At 37.8% G+C, this 14618-nt stretch overlaps 1 protein-coding gene across 1 annotated transcript in view; it reads right to left on the minus strand.

The window, feature by feature from the left end:
* Positions 1-14618, minus strand: part of pole (polymerase (DNA directed), epsilon) — an 88665-nt gene that overhangs the window by 66175 nt on the left and 7872 nt on the right. Inside the window, exons 5-14 of the mRNA XM_078421429.1 lie at positions 13904-13996; positions 13658-13812; positions 9066-9204; positions 8286-8366; positions 7775-7882; positions 6875-6985; positions 6569-6654; positions 5959-6078; positions 1412-1544; positions 883-996 (exon numbers count right to left, since the gene is read on the minus strand). Of these exons, the coding sequence (XP_078277555.1) occupies positions 883-996; positions 1412-1544; positions 5959-6078; positions 6569-6654; positions 6875-6985; positions 7775-7882; positions 8286-8366; positions 9066-9204; positions 13658-13812; positions 13904-13996 (1140 nt within the window). The remainder of the gene's footprint in view (positions 1-882; positions 997-1411; positions 1545-5958; positions 6079-6568; positions 6655-6874; positions 6986-7774; positions 7883-8285; positions 8367-9065; positions 9205-13657; positions 13813-13903; positions 13997-14618) is intronic.

The raw sequence follows: 14618 nt of genomic DNA on the forward strand, positions 1-14618 counted from the left end.
CTCAAAATTCTTAACCAATCAAATAATTAAACTGAGAGCACATCCACATCAAGCTATAATCGATACTTGCATTTTTTTAATTGATTGATGTTTTAATGCATGCATTTATAATTTGGGTAGAGAGTTAAATTTAACTTATTTATAAACGAAAAATGGAATTGGAAAAAAAATACCAATAGATCACATTACCTCGATCATTCAATATTGTTTTGGTATAAATATTGTGTTTCAAACTTCATCCCTACCTTGATCTAAAAGTGTCAATAGTTCAGTCCTAGTCCAACCCATTTTGCCCATTTTCATTCTGTTCCAGTTGGACCACTGGCTGTTACATTACCACCTTCATTATTTCTCATCTCACGAGAACCAGCTGGCCATTGTTGTCTTGTTGCTTTAATATATAAGGCCTGAGTGCCAGCAGCCAGGCAACACCCCAGTGAGAATAACGAGAATGGAAACTCGCAACATTGTTCCTTATCTGATAGATCTAATTTTAGTATGTGATTTCATTGTTACCGATGGCTTCTTGAAACATTGGTCCATCAATCAATACCCTGAGATTTACATTTTATTAAGTTGCATCTTCCCCTCATATATTTCTTTGGATTCTCCGAGTACTTTACAGGGCTTAAATCATCATCTATGTGGCAATTTCCAAAGGCTACCACATTGTCACCTCAAATCACACCATTAAATTAATCTGTTGGCTGCCTTGAATCATTATTGGAATCCCATAACAAAAACTAGTGTCAGAATTCAATCACAAGAATAGAAATCGCTCCTCGCATAAAAGCCCAATAGTGCAATAATCCCACTCTTCCCAGAATCTTACATATCAAGAACTAAATAAAAAGGTCAGCCCTCCAGTTTTTGTGCACCTACCTCATCAGGTTCCATTGGAATGATTGTACACAAAGCAAAAATGAAAGGATGTACGTATTTCATGTACATGTAATAAGTAGCCACAGCATCGGACACTGAGTAAGTAGCTAATGTCTGAAACACAAAAAATAAAAGCATTGATATTCCACAAATTGTGATGATAGGCCAAGTACTTTCATCCTAAAATTGTTGATTTTTTAAATCAAGCAAGACAAATGATAATTTGCTGATATTTCAGTCACTCTGTAATTTCAGATATATACAATTAAAAGATCTATAGTAATAACATGTTGGTAAAGTTACAAGTAAATTAAGTTGTTTCCATTTCAGCTTCTCACACATCAACACAAAGCATCTCATCTCAGAAAGTATTTCCATCACATCTTTGCTTCTCAGCAATTATTTTTGAAACACTTTAGCTAATTTTTCCAACTCTTTAAGTTTCATTACGTTCTGACACTTGCAACCACAACACAATCAACTAAAGCAAGCTTTTACGACCCTTTTAATATATTTCTGCTGTTGTTACCTGGGGCTCCTCAGTTGCCATTCGACACATTTCCTCTGGGTCCAACTCCACAGGGTCATATCCCAGTTTAGCCTTGGCTGCAGCCTTCAGGTTCTGACTACCCATAGGCAGGTAACTGTCTCGTTTCACCCATCTGATATGAAAAGAACATTCAAAATAATGACATGCGGTCCAACCCAAGTTAAGATAAAAACAGAAACCACTGCCATATAATAACAAGCAAAGATTACAGGAGGCAAATTCAAGCATTTGTTCACAGCACTCACTGGAGCAGCGGGTCCCATTCCAATGGTGTACCAGCATTGGTCATTCTCAGATTTCTACACCAATTTACTCCTAAACATGTCCACTTTAGGAAGTCTGGTCAAGAGTTACATTTATCTGTACAACTTGTATTTATACCAGTTTATTCACAAAATGCTGGAGTAACTCAGCAGGTCAGGCAGCATCTCGGGAGAGAAGGAATGGGCGACGTTTCGGGTCGAGACCCTTCTTCAAACTGATGTCAGGGGGGCGGGACAAAGGAAGGATATAGGTGGAGACAGGAAGATAGAGGGAGATCTGGGAAGGAGATGGGGAAGGGAGGGACAGAGGAGCTATCTAAAGTTGGAGAACCAGTATCTTAACATGCAAAATACGCTGAGTATTTGAAAACAGAATTTGACATTCAATGACAGCTGTACTAAGGTAAATGATCAACAACTCTCAAAGGAAGTTTTATAAAACAGTCATAAAAATAGGAAAGAGCAGGGAATTTAAGATATTCAATGGCTGAAGGGATTGCTGCCATTTGCTCAGCAATTCAAATCAGAGATGACACCAGGCATGATTTTGCTCAGTTATCAAGGTGTTGGAGCTCCATCTTGTGGATCAGGAATTTGTGAACGGTGTTTGCACCTGTTTAGAAATTATATTCAGCATGCTGCTAAGGGCTGCTGGTTTCGATTATGCCACTGGTTTATTGATTTAGGTGCAAGCCAGATGTTCTGCCTCGTGCATTGGCCAATCTTCTAGACACACAGTCTCAGAATACAAATTTTAACAATTACTTTAGCTGGGTATTAGGTCTGAGTAACTGGAATTTGTAAATAAACTGCTTGCTCTTACAGCAATCCTTATAACGATTTAGAATGATTGTCGTTATGTTGTCTTCATTTGAGCAATATATAGTTATTTTACACATACTTAGTCTCAAAGGAAAATACGATTTGCTTGGCAAAGTTGCCATACTTACTGCTGTTCAACAGCTTGGTGGGTGATCACACATCCGTCTCAAAGAGTGTCATTGAATGACAACGCTAATTGTGGCTTTCCCCTCTACATTTGATAATAGCCCTTTGGACTAATTGGACACATCTCTCCACAAAACTATGTATTTTTGGAGTAGGATTGAGGTTATAAGGAGGTACCAGAATACAGTCTGAAAACGAAATTCTATAGATATGAGTTGGCTTCTATTACCACATACCAGGTTCTCAGTAATCCTTCGTTCTACAAGATGTGAACCGCAATGATAGTTGCAGTGTTTCTTAAGTCTTTCATTGTTCTGACACATGGTAGTTTGAAGAAGTCGTTCACAACTGCATGATAATATTTTTGGTAGTGTGCAAATGAATTAGTTCCTACAACTTGCTATGGCTTAGATACAGAAAATAGGTGCAGGAGTAGGCCATTCGAGCCAGCACAACCATTCAATGTGATCATAGGTTGTATGTCAGCAGCCAGCATTTCTTTTTTGGTTGTGCATTTCCATACTTTTGGTGCACTAAGCATATTGACACAATTCTTTTCATATACAGCTGATCACGTGTTCCACTCTATGTACATGTAGCCTTCAAATTTTTCCCGGAGTAATTGTTCCTCCACCATTTTGAATGATGATTCTGGATCCAGTCAGCCAAAAACAATCTTTCTATGAGAAGATATCTTGAATTGATCAATGACACCATAGTGCTGATTATGTTCATTTCATCTTTTGAAGTCATTCTTGAATCCTTCTTCACAGAGCATCTGCAACTGCTCATATTTGCCAGCCTTTACTGTAACCTTTGTTAGTTTTGTTGTCACGTTAACAAAATGTCCTGTCTGCCAATCCAGATCTCTTGTTTCAAGACATCAGTGATGGCAAATAAGATAGCGTATCTATTGAAATTACATTTTTTAATTTTCATTTTTAAGTGAAATCATAATCCCCGAGCCTCAAGATTAATTTTTGCAGTCTTATGGTCACCATCTTTTGTACATTTGCTCTAGCAGTTTATACTTCCATCATGAATTCACTTCTGCAGAGATGTGTGGAAATTCTAACACTATATATGACCTTATATTTCTGCAACATGAGCACTTAAGATTGAATTCTATCAACATGGTTGCTTGCGCACAGACTGCTCCCATGCTTCGAGGCATCTACCTGTGAACCTACATTCTTCTATTGCAGTACATTTAGTTTGCCTTAGGCACATCATGTCCTTACGTCTGTTAATGAAATAATTTACTGATCAGGACAAAAAGTGCTGGTCAGGTAGCTTCTTTGGAGAACATGGATGGGAAAGTTTCAGGTCGAGACCCTTCTTCAGACACTTTTATCATTTTGTGTATTAACCAGCATCTGCAGTTTCTTATTTCTATAATTTACTGATCACATTTGTGTTAATGTTTTAGTACTTTCATCTCAGTGATTTACATCTCACTGATCATTTTCGAGGCCCGGCCCTTCTGACTCTTTCCAAAAGTTTGAAGAGATGGCAATTGTGAACTTTGACATCCCCTGGTCTCTTGTATCTTTTGAGTCTTATCTATGAAATATGCCCTGGATTAGTCTAAGCAAACAAGTGGACCTTATTTTTTATATCATTCAAATGATGTGTTAAATGTTGTAACATTGAAGATTTTTCACCAGTTCAAATTCCAATAACTATCCCTGGCATTGATTTTGCTGAAACCTTTCATATTTGCCTGCACGTGAACAATTTTGACCAGGTTTGAGGGTGGGTAGCTTACTGAATTTGTAGTTTACCATATTCAAGTTTAGGAATCTCTGCATTCCTTTAACTACTCACTTGGCTTCTCTCTCCCCAGAATGGAGTTTACCCTGTGAGTAGGTTGAGTGACTTTGATTATATCTCTTTCAGCACCATTCCTTTCCAAGCTTTCTCTTCAATTTGACTGGTATATTGTTTAGGAGTGTGAAAACACTGGTTTAATTTTGGATGGCTAATGTTGATGATATGTAAGATTCAAAGCAACCAAAGACTTCATCAAAATACTCTTGGCATATTTGGCTTAGGACTAAATTGCTTCTTCTTCAAGGACACTTTTCAATGAGCATTTTGATTTCATTTCCCAATACAGTCTTCAATACTCTTCACATCCAGCTCCCCAGATCCTTTCACCTGTGATGTAGAACAGGCTGTTCACACAACCCTATGTCCATCCTTGCAATTGGGTGCATCCAAGCTGTGGCATATTATCTCTATATTCCGTCAGCACTGCATAGCTTTGCCTGTAGACATTTTCTTTTGCATATTCACGTTCTTTCCTGTTTAACAATGGTATTTTGGTACAATCTGAGTAACATGATGTGGAAGGAGGTTCCATATCCACTGTGAACTTGGTTCTTTGGATTGTTGTGTAGATATCATTTCATTTGAAACTGCGATATGCATTTGTACAGTTCCAATGTTTAGAGTTTCCTCAAATTCTATTGTCTGTGGAATGGAAACTTTGCCCATTTCTTTTCGATTCATCCTTTTACTCTTCTGTAGATATTGTTTAATGTTTGCGCTTTTCATTTGCACATCTTCTATTGATCGTTGGGTTTTCTACATGATTTGCAGTTTGTAAATATGTATGACCATTTTTTGCTGTAGACTTATGGCCACCTACAGCTTCTAGAGCTTTCTTGCAGTCTGGCTTTCCTGTCTTTTGATTCTCTTGTCTTCCTGCATTATCTCAACCTCACTTTCCAGCTCAGATGAAAAGTTTTGCTGTGTCGTCAACATCTTCAACTGTTTACGTGGATATAGCCTGTGATACAATGATACAATGAGCTCCTCTTTCCTGATCAAAGTTCATTGCAAGGGTAACTCAATTGATGAACCAATCCCACGTATAGCTACATCATCATGTGTTACAGAAAACAAAGGAATGTAAATTTACTTTCATATTTTAACATTCTGATCACTATCCACAAAGTTATTGTTCCCTCAGTTCGTCAAGTGCTTGACCTGTACAGTCATCATGTTCATCTTTTACAAACACAGTATTCTCAATTACCACTTGCTATTCCCAGTTTTATTTCTGATACTGAGACACTGCTCCCAAAAATATTATGTATAAACCTAGGCTACAATTTTGATTGAAGTCGATGCATAAGGAAAGGGCTACTTTAAGCAACATGAAAGCATACAAATAAATCTTTGGAAAAAGATTTATTTCAATTATGCTGACTGTTGACAATAGTTATCCTAATAAAGGGAAATTCATTCAGTCTTACGATACAACTTTGATCATTCTTTAATTACAGTTAAAGATCCCAAATCACGTACCTATAGCAGTCCATATGAATGCTTTGACTGGCTTTGAATTCACCCTGACCATCCTTCTGAAAGCCAATCTCTTTGTACATGTTCAATCCATGCACCGATGCTCGTGTCTCAACAAAAGGCCTGGAAAACAGACAAAATTACAATTCTGACACCACTTTTTCTCTCCTGGTGCAAAAGAGATCAACGTATTTTGCGTTAACCAATGCTGCACTTGTGACATGATGTGACAATAAATAGAACTGCGAGAAATAAAATAGAATACTGCACTATATCCAACTTGGCTGCTAATGGAAGCTTAATTATCATAGTACAATGTAGCAACAAATTCTGGCTATCTCCACAATTATTGAATGAAAGTTAATTTGCTTCTCAAATCATTAAAATAGTGATTGCTATGTTCTACCACAATCTTTTTTGAACCAGGGCAACTCAATGTCTAGATGCAAGAATGTCAATATCCAATAAAACAAAATAAGGCTAACCCTAATGCAGAATTGCAAAAGGCCAGGCATATTAAATCACTAAGCATATTTGAAAAAAACCCAATTGTTCCAGAATCTAAAGTTACACTAACAGTGACTGCATTATGATTAATAAACAAATCACTCACCAATCAAAAGAGTCACCATTATATGTCACAAATATGTTAGGTTTACTTTCTTGGATGTGATCAAACCATCTCCGAATTAAGCTTGCCTAAACCAAAATAGGTAAAAGATCAAAGGGACAACATTTACAAAAACAAGTCTTTCCATTAAGACTTTAGCAAATTGTGGCAAACAGAAATCTGTACCTTTGAAATGAGAGGCCATTCTCAAATGGTATCACATTGTACGGCTCAACTTGTGAAAATCGTTCAACATAAATCTTAAAAATGGCAGATTAATCAATCATTGGATAAACAAATTTCACTCACCTCATCTGGCTCATTAAACACACAAAAGGGACCCTCATATTCTGGCTTTGGTGTGAACTCAAAATCCTCAATATCTTCCGATACAATTTCTCTGTTCGTAATCAAATAGCCCTGAAAATAGAGAGAACATTTACATACAGGTACTTGGGTAAATTGAAATTGCACATTAATATGATGCAGCTAATAAGATTCCAACAACATGCATTTTCTGATATATAAACAATTTCAATGAGAAATATTCTACGACACGTTATGAACATAAGAATGGGATTAAGTTTATTATCATCACATGCACAGAGGTACAGTGATAAGTTTTTTTACAAAGAGATTGGCGAGAGCATTAATATAGGGAGGAAAGTGGGGAACTGAGCCCAACCAACTCAAGCTACAGCTGTCAACTTCAGAGGGATGATTTGGAGATCAAAGTTGGGAAAAACAATAGAATTGCATCTAAAGCTGTCCACAATAAAAGATTTGCACTATTGGAGTGACGATAAAGGAATATTAAACCATTATATTACTGGGAGGTAAACAAAAAATTAACAGGGTTGGTGGCTGAGTGGGTCTTGGTGTGGGATAAATTATATCAGAAAATTGAATAAGTGGAGGATGGGAATTGTCAAAGATGGGGGTCAAAGAGAATGATTTCCATCTTTCCAAACATTAACTGGACTCCAATCACAATGGAATATTCACTATGGTTCTGACTATTGGACAGAGATTAATCTGTCTTTTCCTCATTTTATTATTATTCAGTATATTTTCCATGGCACAAGTTGCAGAGCTGATATCAAATTTAAGGAAAATGCAAAAATGTTTTCTAAAGATTCTATAAAATGATCTTTTTCTAAATGTTAATATTGTCAGTTATCACTTTTCGTTACAAATACAGAAACAAACCTGTCCATCAATCATGTAGGAAATCATCATGATCTGATCATTTTCAGCATCTGGAAATTTTAATGGTAATTTTGTGGTTTCAATATCAAAAGCCAAAACAACAGGATCCTGGAAAACAAAATGTATATAAAAAAATAACCATCGATATAATGCACCAATTATCCACACTAAAGGACAAATAAAAACTTATAAAACTTATAATTTACAATTAGACTAATTTTACAAAACAAATCTCTAAAATGAAACAACATTGTTGCAGATTAGAAATGTACTTTACTCAAAAATAACACTGAATCTTGTTCTATTCAGACTTAACTATCACTGAGGCTTTACTAGCAATTCTTGGTCTGGGGATAACCACACATTTACAATTAGTCTGTATCATATCAGTGAGAATAAAAACAACGTTCCATAAACCTGTTGGTGGTTTATTAAAAATAAATAACATGGTTAATTGATGGTACAATTAACTGTAAAATCGGATTAAACCATGTAGTTATCTATTACTTACTGGTCGTTCAACTAAGTCATCCCTACGCACAATTTCAGGAGGATAAATGCCACCACGGATTCGAATGTTGTACCAATGTGCCTAGAAAGAAAGAATAATGAAAATCTATAAGAAACATGAACAGAAATAGTCCTTCTGGCTATCCAAGTCAACTCCCACCATTTCTCAAGATCACGGGTGGTCTTCTACTTCAAAAAAGTCCCAGATCCCCTTAATATTCAGAAAATAAAAATTAATAGCGTTGATTAAATGCAATGAGATTAAAACTGCAGAAAAAAGACATTACAGAACAACACTACTTGAACACAATTTTGATAACTTTTCATCACTTGGTAAGCACAGCCACCTTTAATAGCCACGGCTGCAATTTCAGCGAAGTTACCAGCAAAATATGTGTAACTATTCCAAATAATCTGTCTGAAGATTGAAAGACTACTGCAGCCTTAACCTTAAATGCACATTCAAGCTACGTATACTCAAGTTCCATTAATATTGCAATGGAGCTTCAGCCACAGATGTCCTTTCACACAGCTCCTCGCCAATCAGTGATCAAACTGGAGGGTCAGAATAGTGGAAACATATAACCAGCTAACCCCTTGATTGGAAAAGGCACAAGATCCAAAAATACACCAACAATGGATTGGATGCAATAGAATTGAGAGCAATTATGAACCAGGCCTGGTTTCAGATTGAATTAATAGCTTTCCATTACCACAGAGAAAGATTTGACCTCATTGGTCAAATGCATAACAATGGTCTACATGAAATCAGTGTGCTCACCACTTGAATCTTCAAATCAATGGATACTCGGACATGATAAGGTACATCGTATTCTCGAATGTCAACAATGTTTTCCATTTGATCAGAAATTTTTTTTGATGTTTCTTCCACTTCTGTCACATTACTTCCAGCCAAGGCACTACAATGAAAACAAATATCTTTAAACATATGAAGAAATGCCACGCACGCACTTCTAAACTGTATAGTGCAACTAAAATGGACAAAAACAGACTTATTTTCAGCAATGTACTAATGAATTATTCCTAAACCAGAAAATTAATCCCTGATATGTGACCTAAAATGAGACCCCAGCAATTTCTGATCTTGGTGTGCAACATTTATCCTGATTCTCTGGCCTCTTTAGTAATTGGGATGCGAGGGGTAACAACTGGGTAGGTCTCTTTCAGAGGAAAAACAAGAAAATAATCTTGGTTACGGAACCTTTGGATAAAAAACCACTCGTGCTTAATATTTTTCCTCTTTTAAGTGTTAAAATTGTGCTTCCTGCAAAACAGCAGTGGCATAATCCTTTAGATTGAAACATGGGAACAAATCTATTATTGCTTCCAATTCCACCATTTCTTACAGAGTCGAACTAATTTAAGTAAATTACAAAATATTTCACATATACACTAAAGATTAAAAAGTTTGTTTAACAGTTCAAAATAAAATTCTGCTTCTATTTATTTTAAAATTACTTTTCTACTGTTTCAACCTGACACTTTGTTCTTGCATAAACAAAAGATTAGGCAAGTAGCAAATGTTGAAAAACAAAAACACAGGCGGATTTTCCAACAGATTGCTGATATTTTTCACAAATCACTTATGACCGTATAAATACTTGCAATTTATTAGAGAATCTGAGCCAACAGATTGGCAATGTTGGCAATTAGTATCCAGTTAATTAGCTTTTTAAAAATTGTAAACAAATCCAACGAGCCAATATTTCACTAATCACTGGTTCTACAGCTCTACAGCAGCTAGTCCATAGAGCTCAGAGGGCCATCGGAACACAGCTACCAGACTTGGAGGGCATCTACGACACATGATGCCTCAGAAAAGCCACCAGCATCCACAAAGACTCTTCACACCCCTGCAACAGTCTGTTCGATCTCCTTCCATCGGGCAGACGATACAAGGCCTTCTACGCCCGCACCTCCAGACTCAGGAACAGCTTCATCCCCAGGGCCATAGCTGCTATGAACCGGTCCTGCTGAGCCGGATGGTCACAACGCATAGATCAACTTGCACTTTACCCTGCCTAAAACTGTTACAATTGTTTCGTTGGGTTGCTGTTGTCTAAATTACTTAAATTATTGCATCGTATGGGAGGCGCATTCCCAATCTCGTTGTACCCCTGGGTACAATGACAATAAAGATATATTGTATTGTATATTGTATTGTATTGTATTAAACATTAGTCCCAATCAGTTCTTGGGACAAGATATTCCAGAGTCCATGAATTGACATGTAAGAAACTTCATCCAATATCATTTCTCATTTATACAATTTTACAATAATCATCTCTCAACATCGACTATGAAGTTCTGTCTGATATTAGGGCACCCAGAACAATCCAGAGTACTTTAACAGTTGTCTGGTCAATATTTTACAGCACTCTTTTTAATTTTAATTCTCATTTAATTATTTTCCACATTCTTTTCTCATACTTTCTTTTCTTTTCCTCATACCCCGTGCTCATCTACAGACCTCCCAACATTTGATTTTACAAATTCAGAATTTTGATGTCCAAAATTCAGAATTTTACATCAAAATTTATATGCGCATACGCGTTGCGCTACATTCACGTGTGAAAAATTACTATTATTTTCAACAGTCTGTAGCTTTACAGCGAATGCAGCGCCGGAGACTCAGGTTCGATCCTGACTACGGGTGCTGCACTGTAAGGAGTTTGTACGTTCTCCCCGTGACCTGTGTGGGTTTTCTCCGAGATCTTCGGTTTCCTCCCACACTCCAAAGACGTACAGGTATGTAGGTTAATTGGCTGGGTAAATGTAAAAATTGTCCCTAGTGGGTGTAGGATAGTGTTAATGTACGGGGATCGTTGGGCGGCACGGACTTGGAGGGCCGAAAAGGCCTGTTTCCGGCTGTATATATATGATATGATATGATACATGTACAATGTCAGGCCTATCATGAGTACATTCTACTATTATAGAAAGGTTATTGAACAGAAATACTTTTTACAACAAAGAAAAAAATTGTTTTGTTTTATTTTTTCTATTTTGCTTTTTCCGTACACATTCTAATTCTCTTGGTATTGAATAAAATAACAATTGTCATAAAATGTATGACTAAGTCTCTCTCAACATCCCCTCTCAACATCAACGGGCCTCACGCTCCGCAGCGAGGCTAGGCCAGCGGGTAGAAGCGAGGTGAGGCCGGGCCAGCGGCGAGGCGACGCAAGGCGAGACCGGGCCAGCGACAAGGCGAGGCCGGGCGAGGTGAGGCTAGCGGCGAGGCCGGGCCAGCGGCGAGGCCGGGCCAGCGGCGAGGCAAGGCCAGGCTAGTGGTGAAGCGAGGCGAGTGCAGCGGTGAGGCGTGTCATTCTCTCACCATTTAATCTATTGGTTCCCCTAATCTAATTGCCTTGTAATATCAAAAAAAAGATGCAGCATTTGTCTCTCAATCTTATTCTTTTCAAGTGGCCAAGTTTGTTTATTATCATTTGCACGAGTACGGCGAGGCACAGGTACAATGAAAAACCTTACTTGGTATTTTTCACAAATCACTTATGACCGTATAAATACTTGCAATTTATTAGAGAAACTGAGCCAACAGATTGGCATTGTTGGCAATTAGTATCCAGTTAATTAGCTTTTTAGCTAATTGTGTGAGGCACACACAATCAAACAATGCATAAAAAACAAATTACACGTTAACAACAAATAACATTCTAAAAGAAGACAACTGTGCAAACAAAGACATTAGTGCAAAAACGTAAATAGAAAATAATACAAGTGCAAGAGGTAGAACGTAATGTTCAATTGTCAAGGCAGAATTAGGGTTAGATTCATAGCCAGAGTCAGAATCAAACAGCATGGAGCAGGCCCAACTTGTCAATGACAACCAAGATGCCCCATCTAAGCTATTTCCATTTGCTCACACATGGCCATATCTCAATAGACAATAGGTGCAGGAGTAGGCCATTCAGCCCTTCGAGCCAGCACCGCCATTCAATGCGATCATGGCTGATCACTCTCAATCAGTAGCCCGTTCCTGCCTTCTCCCCATACCCCCTCACTCCGCTATCCTGAAGAGCTCTATCCAGCTCTCTCTTGAAAGCATCCAACGAACTGGCCTCCACTGCCTTCTGAGGCAGAGAATTCCACACCTTCACCACTCTCTGACTGAAAACGTTCTTCCTCATCTCCGTTCTAAATGGCCTACCCCTTATTCTTAAACTGTGGCCCCTTGTTCTGGACTCCCCCAACATTGGGAACATGTTTCCTGCCTCTAATGTGTCCAATCCCCTAATTATCTTATATGTTTCAATAAGATCCCCCCTCATCCTTCTAAATTCCAGTGTATACATGCCTAATCGCTCCAGCCTTTCAACATACGACAGTCCCGCCATTCCGGGAATTAACCTAGTGAACCTACGCTGCACACCCTCAATAGCAAGAATATCCTTCCTCAAATTTGGAGACCAAAACTGCACACAGTACTCCAGGTGCGGTCTCACCAGGGCCCGGTACAACTGTAGAAGGACCTCTTTGCTCCTATACTCAACTCCTCTTGTTATGAAGGCCAACATTCCATTGGCTTTCTTCACTGCCTGCTGTACCTGCATGCTTCCTTTCAGTGACTGATGCACTAGGACACCCAGATCTCGTTGAACATCCCCTCTTCCTAACTTGACACCATTCAGATAATAATCTGCCTTTCTATTCTTACTTCCAAAGTGAATAACCTCACACTTATCTTGGAACCTTTCCTATCCACATGCATATCCAAATGACTTTTAAATGTTATTATTATTGCATGTGCCCCAACTACGTCCTCTGGGAATTTAGAGACACAAAAGTGTCAGCACTTTAAAGCTCAAGAACATAAGAACATCTACTCAAGCTTTAAAGTTCCTAATTTTTGTACATTCAAATTCAAAATTAAATGAAAATACACTAAGACAAAGGTATAGAAGTTTGAAACTGCATACCTATAATTTTGAGGGAGTTTTTTCCCAGCTGTATTCAGGCAACCAAACTGTCCTCTCGTGAGCTTGAGTGCAGCCCTAACCTCCCATTTACCTCATTGGAGATGTTTGAACCATCTTTAAATCGGACTTGTGCCCTTTATCTTTTATCTGTGCTCTGTGGATGTCTTGAGTGAAACTATGTATCGTCTTTTCTTTGGCTGGCTAGCACGCAAACAAATAAATAATAAACTAAACTAAACCTGTAAACAAGAACACTGAACATGTTGAAAGTTATCCTGACTCCATTATAAACTTACAAATATCACGAGTATTATTGATCACAAGCTTTCTAAACAATATGAAAATGGGAAGCCAACAACAGTAGCATTTTAATGACACAAACATGAAACAAAGCTGTTCATTATGGAATTACCTGGACAACATAACTGTATAGGCATCATTGGATTTCTCCCTCTCTTTGTTTTTCCTCACTGATGGAGAAATTTCCTTCCGAACTTTTATCAGATCATCAACCGTGTTAAAGGCAAGCTTAATGTAGAGTCTCTTCAAGCCAACTAGGTGATTAGGCTGCAGAATAAATATATTTAATGATGTTATACCATCCAAACATATTTTTTGGTGATGGTGGAAAAACAACAGAGAAATACAGTAATCTTACCAAATCCAAGTCTTCTTTCGGAATGGTTGTTATCTTACTTAGTTTGCCTTGAAATTTCTTGGACAAGAATGACGAAACCTCTCGCTCACATCCCTGTTTTATTTTTAAAAAGTTCCAATATTATTTCCATTATAACTTACTCAGCTATTTATTTGTTTTGAATAACCTTTTAAAACAATTACATATCTCACAATAAAGGTAATAATTGTTCTTAAATAATAATGATTTGGACAGCAAATATCTTGTAAACAGTTTGTCCAAAGCAGTTTATTCTCAACGGGGGCACCAGGGCGGCACAGTGGCACTGCTGTAGAGTTGCTGCCTCACAGCACCAGGGACCCAGGTTCACTCCTGACTACGGATGCTGTATGTACGGTTTGTACGTTCTCGCTCTGACCGAGTGGGTTTTCTCCGGGTGCTCCGGTTTCCTCCCACACTCCAAAGACTTGCAGATTTCTAGGTTCATTGGTTTGGTATAATTGTAAATTGTTCCAAGTGTGTGTCGGATAGTGCTCGTGTGCGGGATCGCTGGTCAGCACGAACTTGGTGGGCTGAAGGGCCTGTTTCAGCCAAACTAAACTGGTATTCTGCCAAATAGAAAACAGGATAAATATGCATATTTAAAAGTAACCCAAGTATGTGGACAAAACAAGTGCAAATAAACTTTATAATAATAATAATAATAATACATTTTATTTATATAGCGCTTTTCATA

This window comes from Rhinoraja longicauda, chromosome 25 (genome assembly GCF_053455715.1).
Source record: "Rhinoraja longicauda isolate Sanriku21f chromosome 25, sRhiLon1.1, whole genome shotgun sequence".
In the NCBI taxonomy this organism is placed as follows: domain Eukaryota; kingdom Metazoa; phylum Chordata; class Chondrichthyes; order Rajiformes; family Arhynchobatidae; genus Rhinoraja; species Rhinoraja longicauda.